The sequence below is a fragment of the Poromitra crassiceps genome (assembly GCF_964638095.1).
Source record: "Poromitra crassiceps genome assembly, chromosome: 7".
NCBI lineage: Eukaryota > Metazoa > Chordata > Actinopteri > Beryciformes > Melamphaidae > Poromitra > Poromitra crassiceps.
The window spans coordinates 1,215,927-1,233,537 of record NC_139628.1 but is presented as its reverse complement, the minus strand read 5'-3'; the positions used below and the strand labels follow the sequence as shown (position 1 = coordinate 1,233,537).

At 44.1% G+C, this 17,611-nt stretch overlaps 1 protein-coding gene across 1 annotated transcript in view; it reads left to right on the top strand.

The window, feature by feature from the left end:
- LOC310780153 (uncharacterized protein) overlaps positions 1-16,134 on the top strand; it is a 34,012-nt gene extending 17,878 nt beyond the window's left edge. Inside the window, exons 7-9 of the mRNA XM_083640712.1 lie at positions 8,874-8,969; positions 9,075-9,161; positions 13,744-16,134. Of these exons, the coding sequence (XP_083496838.1) occupies positions 8,874-8,969; positions 9,075-9,161; positions 13,744-15,576 (2,016 nt within the window). The 3' untranslated portion in view covers positions 15,577-16,134. The remainder of the gene's footprint in view (positions 1-8,873; positions 8,970-9,074; positions 9,162-13,743) is intronic.
- The last annotated feature ends 1,477 nt before the right edge of the window (positions 16,135-17,611 follow it).

Below are 17,611 nucleotides of genomic sequence, written 5' to 3'. Positions count from 1 at the left end.
GGGACCAAACTAGTCTAGTTCAGCCCCAAGGCAACTGGACCCCCATTCACCAAACATGTAACCAGGTCATTACACTACCTCACACTCCTTCTCTCCCTTCCCCTTATGCAAATCGTGTAAACACGAAGAGCTAAGTGACCAAGACAGAGAACCGGGCCCAGGCCCTGCCTAGAAAACTTGAAGTATGACAATCTGAATGTATTGCTTCGTGTGATGTAGACTAGTATGACAATCGGAATGTATTGTTTGTGTGATATAGTATAGGATGACAATCTGAATGTATTGTTTGTGTGATATAGAATGATAGAATAGCTTGAGAAAAGTCCTGCCCGGACACAGGTGATCTGCCCGGACTTGAGCCCACATAGGACCACATAGCGTAGGACCTAACGAACTTGCTCCTTTCAGCCTCACGGACTAGGCAACCAATGGGTTGCCACCCGCAGGCCGCATGGCCCTGGAGATGCTTTAAAGACTGTGCCAGAACACACCCTTTCAACCATCGGGGGGATGTTGGGCCAGACATATTGAAGGAATATTGATATTGAATTAACATTGATATTGAATGAGTAGACATGTTGATCGAACACTGACATTGAATGAAAGACATGTTGTTTGAATACTGGCTGGTATGTGGAGACACTGGGAGCACACAACCCCCACATACCTGGCCATGTGGGCCAATTTGAATACCACACCCGTGATAAAAGCCACAGGGAAGCGAGCCGATTCCTTTGTCCCACAGCAGCGAGATAAGGGGAACCAATCGGTGTGCCTAAACCACAGCAAAGACACGCCCTGCACCCCAAAACATATACAGGTTTGAAGCCTGAAAACGTCAGTTCCTAAGCAGCCTAGCTGCAGACAGGTCCTCCTCTGAGAAGTTCTAAGTGACTAATCGTCGCGACAGGACGTGCGTTTGTATCCCGAGACAAACCGCCCTTCCCCCCTGCCCGGACCCGAGCAGCCAAGGCCGCAACCAGGCCGACGACCTCCACGTCAGAGCTAAGCCAGCTCTGATATCCTGAAACCGACCCGCATCGCCTGAGTGCCCTCAACCCGAAGAAGCGAGCTGTGAGGTTCCCCCTTTCCTCCACTGAGACGACAGCAGATGCAAGAACCCAGCGTGGCCAGCTGAGATCGACTGCCTATTCTCAAACCCCCGCTCCTTCCTCCACGTCTTCCTCTTCGAGACAAGCGGCCGCCCGCTCCACGAGCACCCCTCCTCCCCGCTGGAGGAACCTTGCGAGTCCGACCGCAACAAACCTACATCCGCGTTTGCAGAGCTGAACGAACAAGCCAAGTAAGCTGACTGAATTGATCACTCAAGTCCGGGCTTAGAATTGTTAGAGTTAGATGATATATATATCTTTAGATATACATGATTGACTGATATGATACTGTGAATGAATCTGTGACTGTTTATATCTGACTGTGACTGTGGGTTATACATGCATTACTGAATCCGAGTGTTTAGACGCTAGCCAGTTACTTCTTCACCGATCCACGGAGTGGATCTAATATAGCCAACGAGCTGAGAGGAACTTGTTTCGCCAATTCAAAGTCGATTAACTAATCGTGGCGAAGTAAGAGCCTCACGGCCCTGTTTTTCATCTAGACGGTGTTATTTCTCACTCACGGGCACGTGCGCAAGCGCGTGAACGGACCCTTCCTTGCTAAATACTCACACACATAGCTATTAGTCGGCTAACCGCCATTTTGTGCCGAGAACACATTCCCTTAGTCTCCATCTTGGGCCGATCGCCATTTTGGCCCGAAAGCACACCCCCGTAGCCTCCATTTTGTGTCTAGTCGGTCCTTCCGGGTCGGCCATTTTGAGAACAGACCCCTCACTCACACACACACACCCACACACACACACACTCTGCCTCCCTCTAGTGTTCATCCGGTGCTTTACACTTTTGATGCAGATAAATACCCCTACCTCACATTTACCGACCATGCATTGAAATGTTTAGAATGTAACTCAGTTACAACTTGAATTCACTGACTGTATTGCCAATCCCTCTCTTTTATTTTATATATAATAAATATTGTCAACTTTTATTAGAATTCAACTGTTTCAGAGTGATTTTGTGGAATTGTGGTAAACTATTGTCTAAGGTGTAAGAACTCTCTCCTTTCAGATTAGACTAAAGGTGATTCAGATTAGGTCCGGTGATTAAGCCGGTGGTGCCCCTAGGTTAATCCTTACCAAGGATTACATATTTGATTTTAATAATTTTATGAAATATTAATAATTTTCGGATTATTAATATTTTATTTTACCTAACTAAATTCACCCAAATAACGAGCACAACAACAGCATGAAAAAAATACAAGAGTGCTTGTCCTCCCTGGCTCATAAACAGCCCATCATGTCCCTTGATAATGGAGCATGCTACGAGTGACAAGCAAACAGCCAATAACAGACAAACCCCGAGCGTGCGCCCTCCCCAGCCCATAAGCAGCCAATCATGTCCCTTGACAATGGGAAGTGCTAGTGACGCGAAAAAGTTTGGTTTCACGGCACCACACGTTCTTAATTTAATACATCCATGCACCACACACAGAAACGAGAAAAGTAGTGCAGAGGGAGAAGACGTGGAGGAAATTGTCAATAAAAGAGACCTGTCAGCTCGGGGCAGTATTATATATTATATTCAAGTCTGACCGAAAGCAGAACACCATTATTGTAAACATTGCAAAGAATTCAAGGCGAGTGAGTTTCAATTCATGTGAACGTTAATGTAAATTGACGTGTTCCATATTAATAACGTTACCATTACGATCCAGTCTTGTGCGCCCAGGACATTAACATTAATGATACATTAGGGGTGTCACGGTACACAAAAGTCACGGTTCGGTACGTACCTCGGTTTTGGGGTCACGGTTCGGTACGAATACGGTACAACGGGGGGAAAAAGCAACAAATCCCAAATTCATTTTTTCCCCCTTTGAATTGTTGTGAATTCTGCTTTTTACGCTAATTTTACCATCAGAAATAGTGTCTAATAAGTGGGAATGAATAAATGTCCACTATTTAATAAGATCTAGGCAATCCACACAAAATGGTTTTACTCTAGAGCAGTGATTTTCAAAGTGTGGGGTGCGCCTCCCTCTCAGATGTCTGTATTCCAGCTGTTTGACAGGGCAAAGGCATTTCCCCCCACTTTAAATCTTTATTGTACACAAGTTTGTAAACAGAGCGCATGTGTGGAGTAGCCTAATACTCCCACTTTTATGTAGCATTTGCTATTGATGTGTTTGATTTAAGCACTAGGCGGCAGTATTTCTTTAGTCAACGCCAAAATACCTACATGTTCAGTAGAAGAAGAATAAAACGGCAGAAGAAGAACAACGTTAAGATTAGACAGCAAGCCTGTTACTACTGCAATGCTGTAATGACTGAGATCGTTCAGTAAAGACCAATCATTTGTTTTATAATCGTTTCCGTTTGTTTATTTATGTTGTAAGAAGTTGTAGTTACTGTTGAAAGATATAATACCCCCACTGTCTGACAGACAACGGGGTGGGTTTCACTTTTCCCAGTAAGTACAGGAAAGAACCCTCGTCAGCGCCTTAACGTTATTGGATGAGTTTTGTTTACCATAATGATTACGTTCGGTCATCTAATGGATTATTGGAACATGACAAGGAGTCATCCCCTCTTCCTCACCGCATCTTGCTTGTCATCCCACGCGATGTAAGTTGTAAGTGTTATGTAACGTTTAGCCCCAATGCGCAACTATAAAGGACTTTGTCGTGGCTACGTAACTTTACATTGACAAGCTTACCTCATTGGCTTCACTTGATGTAGACAGAATTTGCAAAACAGCTTATCGCCTGAGTCATAAAAGTCATTAGGATACTGCTCTGCACTTTTTTGACGATGGTAACGGGAGTGCAGCTGGCCGCTTCAATATTGTTGTAGTCTCTTAGAACAGACGAGTTGGCTTCCGCAATTTTGAAATGCTTCCGCCATACCGTCTGTACTTCGTGGGGGAGAATCATGCACCAACCGGAATGGGAAGTAGAAAGGCAGGTTTTCCGCTCATTAGTCCAATCAGAATCGCAGAAAGGCGGGTCTTCCACTCATTAGTCCAATCAGAATCCAATATGCCGCATTTTTCGTGGACACACGTGTCGTGATTGGTCGGATTCCGTCGAACTTCTTTCCTGTCTGAAGGTTTTTTTCCCAACTTCCTTGTGCATGTTCTGGGGGTGTAACGTACAGACTGTATAGCTGCATTCGCCAGATGTAGATGAGACAGTCTGTTTTAAGAGACTAATATTGTTGTGGTTTGTTCTGTCTGTTCTGGAGCGACCCCCCCGGTAATGTTTCCTCTCCACAAAACGTTCCATTCTGTGAACGCGGATTTCTATGGCCCTTGTGTTGTTTTGGTGTGTCTTCTTCTGTGGCGTTTAATTCAATTCAATTCAATGGCATTCAAACAGCGTTTAGGTGCTTCTGGATTTGACGTATTCGTCGTGTCATTCGTGAAACGACGTACCGTGATGCCCGTACCGTGAACTCACGGGACAAATACATGTACCGCGACACCCCTATGATACATACCAATCTATCTATCTACAGTTGCAATCAGAAATATTCAACCCCCCAAAGATTTTAAGGATTTATCTTTTAACGTTTTTTCAAAGAGCAAGTTTCTGCTTTGGATGACTTCTTTATGAGTTGAGTGATACATAAAATCAACACAGAAAATGCATGATGTAGTATTTGTGTGTAACAGAATATTTTGTTAAGATAGCCATGTCACAATTATTCAACTGTAATGTTGTTTTTAAAGTTTTCTGACAGTTTTTATGGCCTTAAAGCTCCACTCCAGTCAGTTTTCCACCTGTGTACAATCCTGTTGTACAGTGGAAATGAAAAACTGCACGCGCCATCATCAACTACGTCAACAGTCTAATCTTTTGCACCAAAGTTTGTCTATTGGTAAGATGTTCCACTGCAACGTCAAGACTGTTGTCCAAAAAGGATAACTCTCAGCGTGCTCTGCTGCTTCTGCGCTGCGCTTCCGCGTCCTGTGTGTTGTGGCCGAGACTCGCTTCAATACGATCTTCGTCTCCTTTACAGCCGGTCAGACCAAAAACAGTATGGCTGCCTCAAATGTTCACCCAGAAGCCACATATTGATATAAATATCAGCATAACCAGCCAACAGATATCAAAGCTGGTGGGCATATTAGCAAAATAAATTGAAACTGGTTAAAAGTGACTATCGCGACGTTTTGAGCCAGAACGAACTACGTTAGCAAACGTAGCTAACCCAAGCTAACGGCAGATTGTATTAACACATTGAGTGCCAGCCATGTTTTCATTCCTGTAGGTAAGTTGTGCCAGGGGTGTTTTTGACGATTCTGGCTCATTTTAGAACAGCCGAGGATTCTTTTCTGTTAAGAATTCATGAACACCAATCATCTAAAAATAACTAATAGAATGTGTGCTTTCTCTGTCTAAAAGAGTTAGTTTGCAGAGTTAGTAGTTATGTAGATATTAGCCGTTGAGTACAGCATGGTTTCAGCGTCTGGAAATTTATTCAGAGATAAATGGCTTTTTGTGAAACAGTCACTTTAACCATTCATTTTTGGCATCAGTAAGACCGTCAGACATTCTAAACAATAGTTTTGAACAGTAATTTCCTCCATAACAACAGGAAACACCCCTCTCATTCAAACTCCTCCCTCCGTGTGTCTTCTCCTCCTTCCTCCTGGCTCTAACAGCGGGCGTGTCAGAAGCGCGTTGCTGCTGCCTGCCTGTCTGTCTGCGTGCCTGCCTGCCTGCTTGCCTGCGTGCGGGGACGAGTCTGAAATGGATTACTGTAAAATCGCCAAGCCATTTCCTTGAATGGCTTGCTCCCGCGGTGTGTGTGTGTGTGTGTGTGTGTGTGTGTGTGTGTGTGTGTGTGTGTGTGTGTGTGTGTGTGTGTGTGTGTGTGTGTGTGTGTGTGTTCGCGCGTTGCTCCGCGGCTCTGGGGGGAGGGGATCTCTGTCCGTTCTGTGTGTGTGTCTCCGGGCTTCTGACTGTAAAATCGCCAAGCCATTTCCGCGGGAGGCGGCTGCTTTTGGTGTACGGGTCCCGTGGCTGTGGCTTCTCTCTGTCTCTGTCGCCACTTAGTGGTCGGTAAAATAGATTACACACATGCTCTTGCTCCTATAGTTATCTCGAAGATGTAAAAGGGGTTGATTGATGTCCCACCGTCAAAAAAACATGTAAGACGAGTTATTTCGGCTCTGGCACTCAAGCGTTGGATTATGTAAGACGAATTATTTCGGCTATGGCACTTAAGGTGTTAACTCATTGAGTGCCAATGACGACTATAGTCGTCAATTCAAATAGTAACGTTGCGTGCCAATGACGACTAAAGTCGTCAATTGCGTTTTTTGACGGTGGGACGTGGATCAAAGCCTGATCCATCTCCTGTGAAAGTATGGTGGATGTTGAATGTGTAAAAGCTATTTTACGGACCCATTAGGTGGCGACAGTGCTCTCCAGATTACAGAAAGGCGAGGAAAAAACAGAGAAGAAGTCATGGGGAAACGGAAATCGCATCGGTATGCATCGATATGCATGAAGCATAACGTTAGCTGTGCCTGTGAACAGCAGCCAATCTGCTGCCACAATTGAGCCCCTCCGTGTCCGCTGCGATAGCCCATCCGCATGATTAGTTGTCGAGTTGTTATTATTCTCAACTGGAAGCGATGGGAGCCAGTGACAAATACACGCGGAACGCTGTAAAAAAGCTGGATGTAGCGCACTTTTCAGTACAGAGCAAACGCAGCAGAGAGCCACCAGAGACACTCCGACGGAGGTGGGGTTTGCAGTTGAGCGGGGTGGGGCACGCAGGGCAGCATACAACACCGACCCAGACAGACCCAGACAGCAGGACAGGATTGGCAAACACAAGCTAGAATATCTGATGCCCACCAGCAGTAAATCAAGACCAGCAAGAAGCTGCAACCAGCAGCGCACGCAGGGGCCAGCGCTGCTGGTTGCAGCTAAAAAATATTATTTTGCCAAACAAAATTCCTTTGTTTTCACTGTTTTATTGAAGGAAATTATTTTTGAGGTGTGACTACATCAGAAAATATTAGCTTCAGAGTCAGTCATGTGCTTGAAATGCTTCATTTCACAAAAGGCTGATTATCTCAGCTTCTAATTTGAAACGTCTCTTTTTGGTGAAATCAACCTATCTTCTCCGGCTCATTACTAAAGAACGGAAAATTATATCAATAAACTTTTTTTTGCTGATGATAGAAGAGAGTCTCATCTCATCGTGTTCGGTGTTTACATAGTGGCGCGTAAGCTGCACTCTGCAAGCGACCTGGGCACTTTATCTCGGGGAAACAGCTGATACCGTGGGGAAGGTATGACGCCAAATCTAAGTTTTGATACCGTGACTTTTTCAAACCGTGGTATACCTTCAAACCGGAAAGCGCTGCATCCCTACGTGTGACCTGGCTGAAACTTTCATGAAGTGTAAAGAGCACCCGTGCGGGTGACCTGATGGAGCCGGATTTTTTAATTAGGGCAGGTTAATTGCCCTAATTGCCCTAAGGCTGATTGCCCTAAGGCTGAGGCTATAGTTCAGAGAAGATGTCATCAGTGATGATGTCATCTGTGTGAGGCTATATAATTGATGGGAGTATAAGTAGGTAGAATCGGGAGGAACCAGACAGAGACGATGGCTTCCGACCCTGTGCTGTGCGGGTGACCTGACAGAGCCAGATTTTTATTTAGGTGATTGCCCTAATTATGATGTCATAGAGCAGGCGAGGCCATGCCGCGCAGTGTCATAAGAGCAAGTGAGCCCACGCGAGCTGCAGGACGGGCGAGGGAGCAAGTGAGCCCGCACAGCGGTCGAGCTGCAGGGCAGTGCTGCGTATGCAAGCTGCAGGGCCAGCTCGGCGAGCTGCAGGGCGGGCGAGCCTAGGAAACGAGCGCGCGTAACAAGATGCCTAATTTCACAAGTGCACAACGTCTGCCCAGCATAATGTTACTTTGCCTGCCCGGCAAAGTAACTCATTCACTGAATCACATAACGTTAACGTTAAACAATCCTGAAATACACGTTTACCAAACTTTGGTTTATGTTTGAGAAGCCTGGCAACACTAAGCTATGTCATCAAAATATAACGTCACCATGTCAGTAAACTACTGCTTGCACTCAGAGCATGTGTCTGTGTGTCTGCGACTGTTAGCATTACAATTATTACCTGTGTGCCTTGAAAACAAGATGGTTCAAAATAAAGTTGTTAAATGCAAACTTTTTTCTCTTATTTTTTTAATTAAAAACAGGTCATTAAAATGATCAATAATTATCGATATCGACTGATATGAAATATTTTATACGAATATACTTTTTAGCTATATCGCCCAGGCCTACAGAGACACCACAGCGGCTCACTAACCTGACGCTGTTACATAGAACCATCTGGGAACCATCTTTGGAAACGGTTTAGAAAAGGGCAGGTGCATTCAAAAATTACCTGGCAGGTGATTGGATGAACCATCTGTCTATCACCGTCTATCACAAGCTTGCTTCTCACCCTGCCCCTACCTCCCTCTGGGCGCTGATTGGTCTGGCCCACTGCTGGGATGGAGTTAAACCAATATAGCTTGGAGCGCGACAAGATGGATTTCTTGCGCGATCGTGATCTCGCGAATCCAAGGTTAGCGGCTCACAGAGTTGCATTATGTTTCTGCTGCACGGACACTTTTAGCAGAAAGAAAGAAAGAAAGAAAACAAAAAATAAAACAAAAACAATAGGCCTCCAGCAGTGGCACGCCACTTGGACCCTTGATGTCATTACATTTTTCGACGTACTTAACTGATATTTACATTATAGAAATCATCTGAGGAAGCTGTGACTAATATGGAAAGATGCCTCAATGAACCACTGGCCGCTAAAGAAGAGACAAGTGCCACAATCAACCAAGCTGTGGTGAGTCCTGATGGATTTTGTTCATTTCATTTGACCACCGAATCACATCAAATGAAAAGCCATCATTTATCTTTTATATTGACAAGCTGTTTGCTTATTGCTTAGGATGCAGAATTACAGAAGACCGCTCGGAAGGCAGAATCTGAGAACCAGGTTCCAGAGATACAAGTAGTGCTGGAAGCTACGAGAACCGTGAGTTTGATACCATCCAATAGATTTGGTGAAATGTAAATTATTTACCTGGATAAGTTCCCCCATCTGATCAGATTTTTTGCTTTTAGATGTTTTATTTCATAAAGTGTTTGAGAAACATGACCAAAACAGTCATACATTCTGTCATTGTGTTACTTATGGATGGAATTGTAGTGAAAATAAATTATTATCCGTTTTGCTGAGGACCCCCTGGACCCGACTTTGAGAACCACTGCCGTAGATGATGAAAGAAGAATTAGAAGGGTTTTCGGGCAATTGGTCTAACGGTTTAGGAGGAGTTAGCAAAAATAGGTTTTTGAGGAAAAGTCACAGAAGTTTGAGATTTTTTAAAGCAGAAGACCATTGGAGCAAAGATACAGATTAATTGAGAGATAAAAATGGGCCTCCGGGTAGTGTAGCGGTAGCATTTCTGCGGGTGGGAAGCCAGATTAAGGGCATGTGTCCTGGTCACTGCACTAGCGCCTCCTCTGGTCTGCCGGGGCGCCTGTTCCGGACGGAAGGGAACTGGTGTGATCCTCCCGCATGTTACGTCCTGCCGGTGAAGCTCCCTGCTGTAAGGTGAAAAGAAGCGGCTGGCAACTGCGCATGTGTCGGAGGAAGCATGGTGCTAGTCTATGGCAGAGGGGGTGGAGCAGTGACGGGGGCAGCAGGGGGAAATTGGCCAAGTACAATTGGGGATAAAATCAGATTTCTTTTTTGTTGAGACATTAAAATGATGAAAGAATGTTTACTCTAAGCTAAGCCATTTGTTAAGTAACTAGGAATCTCGCGCTCGAGGGTGGAGACTCTGGAGATGATGCGCCATGGCTGCAGTAGGGCTGGGTCGGTTTGAAAATTTTAAAACCGGTTCGATATTGCCGTCTAAACCGGATCGAACCGGTATACCGATTTTTTTGGTAATTTTTTTTTTTTTTTTTTTTTTTTTTTTTTTTTTTTTTAAAGCAGGGCTCCCGAGTGTGGCCCATAACTGTCTGTAGTGCAACTTCAGTCCACCTGATAGCGATAATACACCTCTAAGCTGGTATTGTCAACCAGCAATGATACTGAATAAAAAGAAGCAGGCCACCTGTGTAACAAACACACCCTGTATTTATTTCTCATAACTATTCAGCTCAACTTTTCTTCTAAACATCAAAATAATAAATGAAATAAGACTGCTGCCTATAGTGCAACTTGAGAAAAGGCTAATAAAAACACAAGCAGTGCAATCAGAATGGATTGGCTTACAGCTGAGCTGCCTTATAAACTTCAAAACTCACAAATTCACACAATATAGGGCCTAGGCATGAGTCGGTTTGAACATTTTGAAACCGGTTCGATATTCCCCAAAAAAACGTATCAAAGCGGCTGCAGTTGGTGGCGATAATGCACCTCTAAGCTGGTATGCTGCCAACCAGCACGAACACTGAATACAAATAAGCAGAACCTTTTAACTGTAACAACACACTGTTTTTATTTCTCATAACTATTCAGCTTAACTTTTCTTCAAACATCAACATAATAAACAAAATAAGACTTTTGCCTACTAGTGCAACTTGAGAAGAGGCTAATACGAACAATAGTGCAATCAGAATGGACTGGGGGAAAAAGAAAAAAAAAAAAAATTTTTTTTTTTTTTTAAGGTTTTTTCGGTTTGCACGTGATCAAACCGGTTTGGGCTCGTATACCGAACCGAACCGGTAAAACCGGAAATCGACCCATGCCTAGGCTGCAGTTATGGAAATCACCTGACAGACACCGCCCACCCACCTAGGCGCCATCGTGCAACTGTGCGCCATGGGCTATACTACAAACACAGTTGCTTGAGTGATATCACTGATGACATCAGTTGTTCGAGTGACATCACTGATGACATCACAATTCTCAAGTGACATCACTGATGACGTCACATCCGTCACAAATCGTGACTGACAATTTTAACTAAACACGCGGAGAGGCGTCTGGGTAGTGTAGAGGTGAAAGCACTCGCCTACCACCGCGGAGACCCGCGTTCAATTCCCGGCAGCGGTACCTCCGGCTTGGTCAGACATTCCTACAGACACAATTGGCCGTGTCTGCGGGTGGGAAGCTGGTGGGAATGGGAGGCGGTAATGCAACATAAAGGATGCCAACTGCCATAAAACACCACAGAAGAACTAAACACGCGATCAATTCCATCTCTTCCGTCACAAATCGTGACTGACACCGCCCACCACCACAGACACAGAGCCCACCAATTTTAACTTAGAATATTACAAAAATGTAAACTTGATTGTTATAGCGCCACCTTGAGGTGAATGAGTGTAATTGTATGTGCCTGAGTAGTGGGAGGAATTTGCAACGCCCCTGCCAATTTTGGTGAGTTTGGGTCTTAGTTTTTGCTGCACAAACACTTCTAGCAGAAATAAAGAAAGACAGACAGAATGAAAGACAAAAACAATAGGGCTTCAGCAGTGGATGCCTAATAAATGGTAACAGTTAACACATTGAGTGCCAGCGACGCCATATGGCGTCAAGAGAAATTTACCGTAGACTGCCAGCGACGCCAAATGGCGTCAATAACTCCAAATTCATATTTTGACGGGGGAATGTCGATCTAAGCCTCTTACATCGCCTCTTACAATATGGGAGCTGTTGAATGTGTCTAGCCTATTTTACAGAACCCTTAGGTGGCGACAGTGCCCTCCCGATTAGACAGAGGCCAGGAGAAAAGAGAGAAGAAGTAATGAGGAAACGGAAATCGCCATTGATATGCTTGAAGCATAACGTTACTTGGCTGTGCCTGTGAAAAGCAGTCATCTGCTGCCACGGTTGAGCCCCATCCGTGTCCGCTGCTATGGTCCATCCATATGATTTAGTTGCCGACACGGCGACAGCGGCGTCTTTCTGAGGGGTTACATTGTTCTCGGCTGGGAGCCGAGGACACGCTGTGAAGGAGCGGGGGATGCAGTCAGCGGACTTTTCAGTTCAGAGCAAACAGAGCAAACCGCAGAGCAGAGACACTCGACTCCTCCCACCACGGAGGAGGGGGAGGAGGGGGGTGGGCACGCAGGGCACTAACAGCATACAACCATTGACACACACACACACCCAGGCAGCAAGCAGCAGGCTCGAACTCAAAGCAGAATTAATTCTGTCGCCTTTCTAACATAAAGAGGTGATTATCTCAAAAACTAATTTCAGCATGCTCTTTTCGGTCGAAAACACTCTTTTTCAGAGGGGTGTATTTCCAAAATGGAACGGTTTATAAACACAGTTTTTTTTTAAAATGAAACAGAAGGGTTCAAAGTTTCATTGAGGCTATTGGTTGTCCATATAAGAGGAACACAAAAAATGATATGGCTATATTAAAATGCATTGCGGCCTATGTGGCACAGTACAGCACCTTTTGCCCAAGGGCCGTGGCACTCAAAGTGTTAATAAAGATTACCAGTTGAAACTATTCCAACACTGGCCATGGTGTGTCAAGCAATGCAAATATTGTTCATGCATTTTAATTGGTTTAATTTAATTTTTTATTACGTAAAAACACATCAATGGCAGGGAATGAGTTAAGTGTTAACACTTTCAGTGCCACGGCCCTTGGGCAAAAGGTTGCTTGCTGTGCCACATAGGCCGCAATGCATTTTAAAACAGTCATATAATTTTTTTAATAATTACTATGTAAACACTGAACACGCACAAATAACGATGAGACTCTCTTCTATCACCTGCAAAAAAAAGTTTATTGATCCCATTTTCCGTTCTTTAGTTATGAGCCGGAGAAGATAGCTTGATTGAAGCAAAAACATCCCTTTTTTTCTACGAGCTGAGATAATGAGCCTTTTGTGAAATTAAACATTTCAAGCACATCACTGACTCTGAAGCTAATTTTCTGATGTCTGGGTCTGTCTGGGTGAAGTGTATGCTGCTCTGCTGCTCTGCGTGCTCCCCCCCCCCCCCCCTCAACTGCACACGCCTCCTGGGTGTGTCTTATGTGTCTGGTGGCTCTCAGTCTCTGCTGAGTTTGCTGCGCACACACAGTGAATGGTGCGCGACATTCAGCTTTTTGGTTCCGCGTGTGTTTGTCACGGGCTGGCATGCTTCCAGTTCGGAATAATAAGGCTGATTATGTGAATGTGCTGTTGCAGCGTACATGGAGGTGCTCAGTTGTGACAGCGGATGCTGCTGCTGGGGGCACAGCTGGCGTTGTGCTCGTTTATGGAGGCACGTCGATGCATACGGACGGATGCGATGCGATTTCCTCATTTTCCCCAGTGACTATTTCTGTGTGTTTGGCTCCTTTTTCTCTGATCAGGAGAGTGCTGTCGCCACCTAATGGGTTTGTAAAATAGGTTATCGACCTCCAATAGCTACAATATTGTTAGAGGCGACGTAAGAAGCTTAGATCGACACCCCCCCGTCAAAAAAACAATTTGGAGTTATGACGCCATTTGGCGTCGCTGGCACTGTACGGTAAATTTCTAATGACGCCATATGGCGTCGCTGGCACTGAACGTGTTAATGCCCCCCCCCCCCCCCCCCTCAGCACACACTCACTCTGTGTCTCTGTCCTGACCCCTTCCTATATCTTTCTCTACAGACACGGAGAGGCCCTTGTGGACGCCGCAGACGTCACCGCTGTCAGCAGTGTAACAAAGCATACATAAAACTTAAAAACTTAAAGATTCATCAGAGACTTCATGAAAGGGAGAAACCTTATTCCTGTCAGCAGTGTAACAAAGCATTCACAACAGCTCTAAAGTTAAAGGATCACCAGAGATTTCATAAAAGGGGGAAACCTTACTCCTGTCAAGAGTGTGAGAAAGCATTCACAACACCTCGAAACTTAGAGAATCATCAGAGTGTTCATACAGGGGAGAAACCTTACTCCTGTCTGCAATGTGGGAAATCTTTCAGTCAGTCAGGTCACCTAAGAGTACACCAAAGTATCCACACTGGAGATAAACCTTACTCCTGTCAGCAGTGTGACAAAGCATTCAGAACACGTCCAGACTTAAAGGATCATCAGAGAGTTCATACAGGTGAGACACCTTACTCCTGTCAACAATGTGACAAAGCATTCAAAACACGTCGAAACTTCAGGCGTCATCAGAGTGTTCATACAGGAGAGAAACCGTATTCCTGTCAGCACTGTGACAAAGCATTCACAACGCGTCGGATCTTAAAGAGTCATCAGATTGTTCATACAGGAGAGAAACCTTACTCTTGTCAGCAGTGTGACAAAGCATTCAAAAGACGTGAGAATTTAAAGATTCACCAGAGAGTTCATACGGGGGAGAAACCTTACTCCTGTCAGCATTGTGACGAAGCATTCACGACATCTCAGCGCTTAGAGAATCATCAGAGCATTCATACAGGAGAGAGACCTTACTCCTGTCAGCAGTGTGACAAAGCATTCACAACACCTCGAAACTTAAAGGTTCATCAAAGAGTTCATACAGGGGAGAAACCTTATTCCTGTCAGCAGTGTGACAAAGCATTTGCAAGAGGTATTGCCTTAAAGATGCATCAGCTAATTCATACAGGGGAGAAACCTTACTCTTGCCAACATTGTGACAAAACATTCAGAATACGTGATAGCTTAGAGAGGCATCAAAGGATTCATACAGGAGAGAAACCGTACTCCTGCCAACTGTGTGACAAAGCATTCGCACAACATCAAAACTTAAGGATTCATCAGAGATCTCATACAGAGGAGAAACCTTACTCCTGCCAACATTGTGACAAAGCATTCACAGCACATGAAAGCTTAAAGATTCATCAGATAATTCATACAGGGGAGAAACCTTACCCCTGTCAGCAGTGTGACAAAGCATTCACAACACCTAAACGCCTAGAGAATCATCAGAAAGTTCATACAGGGGAGAAAGTTCCTACAGTGGAGAAAGTTTACTCCTGTCAACAGTGTGACAAAGCATTCAGGTCACGTAATGGCCTAAAGCATCATCAGAGAGCTCATACAGGGGAGAAACCTTACTCCTGTCAACAGTGTGACAAAGCATTCAGGTCACTTAACAGCTTAAAGAGTCATCAGAGAGCTCATACAGGGGAGAAACCTTACTCCTGTCAGCAGTGTGGGAAATCTTTCAGTTGCTCAGGTTCTCTAACACATCATGAACGTGTTCACACCGGAGAGAAACCATTCCTCTGTGACCAATGTGGAAAGAGTTTCAACCAGTCAACTCACCTAAGAGTCCACCAGCGTATCCACAATGGGGAGAAACAATATCACTGTCCACAAACAACAGGGGAAAAAACACACCACTGTTACCAATGTGGCAAGAGTTTCAGACAGTTGGTTTCCTACAGGAAACACCAGCAAATCCACACTGGAGAGAAACCATACTGGTGTGACCAGTGTAAGAAAATCTTCTCTCGGTCATCTCAGCTGAAGAACCACCGCTGCCTCTAAAGCCCCAGACACACCGGGCAGACGGTCAGCCGTCGGTGAGCGTCTGTGGCCCTAGTCTTTGTGGTGTGTCCCGCACTGTTGGCACTCGTCAGTGCCTTTTTTGTACCTTTGTAATGTGATGAATCGGCAATGTGCATTTATGTGGAGAACTAATTGTAACCAATGTAATGTTTTTTTGTGTGTATCTTCTGTGTGTATGTCACACTTCCAGCTAATTCCATAGCATATGTCTTGTTGACATGTACCTATCGTCCATGTTACCTAGTGTGGCACTGTAGCTCACTTTGACTATCAATGAAAAAGAATACATCAACGATGCCTAGTGTTGCCATTTGTGGGTACGGAAATAAACTATAAAGAGCAACCAGTGTGTGGAAGGTTTGTGTACCCATGTAAGGAAAGGAGCAGCAATGCCTGGAAATGTTTTCATGGATTAAAAAAAAAGGCCTGGGCTGGTCATAATCCAGCTAACTGACTAAACCTGTGGATTTGCAGGTTTGAATCGGTTGCACAGCACTGGTGAGTTAGACTAAATGTTACAGTTGCTTGTTTTTCTGATGCAAAATTGACACCATGGTCAGTTATCGATGTACGAGGCTCTGCACTTCAAATCCCAGGTGCTTTAGAGATGCAGCAATTAACCGATTTCATTATTAAACACAGTTTAAAACATCAAGGCTCAGCTACACTCTGTGTTCTCACACTCAAAAAGGACATTATGGTACTGTGGAATTTAAAAGGACATGGTACTGTGTTAATTAAAGGGACATTATGGTACTGTGGAAGTTAAAGGGACATTATAGTACTGTGGAAGTTAAAGGGACATTATGGTACTACTAATAATCATAGCTTGGATTTATATAGCGCCTTTCAAGAAACCCAAGGCCGCTTTACAAAATTTACAAAATTACTGTCGAAATTAAAGACATTATGGTACTGTGGAAATTAAAGGTCATTATGGTACTGTGGAAATTAAAGGGCATTATGGTACTGTGGAAGTTAAAGGGCATTATGGTACTGTAGAAATGAAAGGGACATGGTACTGTGAAAGTTGAAGGGACAAAATTGTACTGGGGAAGTTAAAAGGACGTTATGGTACTGTGGAAATTAAAGGGACATGGTACTGTGGAAATTAAATGGGATGATGGTACTGTGGAAGTTAAAGGGACATTATTGTACTGTGGAATTTAAAAGGACATTATGGTACTGTGGAAATTAAAGGGACATTATGGTACTGTGGAAGTTAAAGGGACATTATGGTACTGTGTAAATTAAAGGGACATTATGGTACTGTGGAAGTTAAAGGGACAAAAGTGTACTGGGGAAGTTAAAATGACATGGTACTGTGGAAGTTAAAGGGACATTATGGTACCGTGGAAGTTGTTAAAGGGACATTATGGTACTGTGGAAGTTAAAGGGACATGATGGTACTGTGGAAATTAAATGGACATTATGGTACTGTGGAAATTAAAAGGCAGTATGGTACTGTGGAAGTTAAAGGGCATTATGGTACTGTGGAAGTTAAATGGACGTTATGGTACTGTGGCAATTAAAGGGCATTATGGTACTGTGGAAGTTAAAGGGACATTATGGTACTGTGGAAGTTAAAAGGACATGGTACTGTGGAAATTAAAGGGCATTATGGTACTGTGGAAGTTAAAGGGACATTATGGTATTGTGGAAATTAAAGGGACATTATGATACTGTGGAAATTAAAGGGACATTATGGTACTGTGGAAGTTAAAGGGACAAAATTGTACTGGGGAAGTTAAAAGGACATTATGGTAGTGTGGAAATTAAAGGGCATTATGGTACTGTGGAAGTTAAAGGGGCATTATGGTACTGTGGAAATTAAAGGACATTATGGTACTGTGGAAGTTAAAGGGACAAAATGGTACTGAGGAAGTTAATGGTACTGTGGGAATTAAAGGGCATTATGGTATTGTGGAAGTTGTTAAAGGGACATTATGGTACTGTGGAAATTAAAGTGACATGGTACTGTAAAAATTAAAGGGACATTATGGTACTGTGTAAA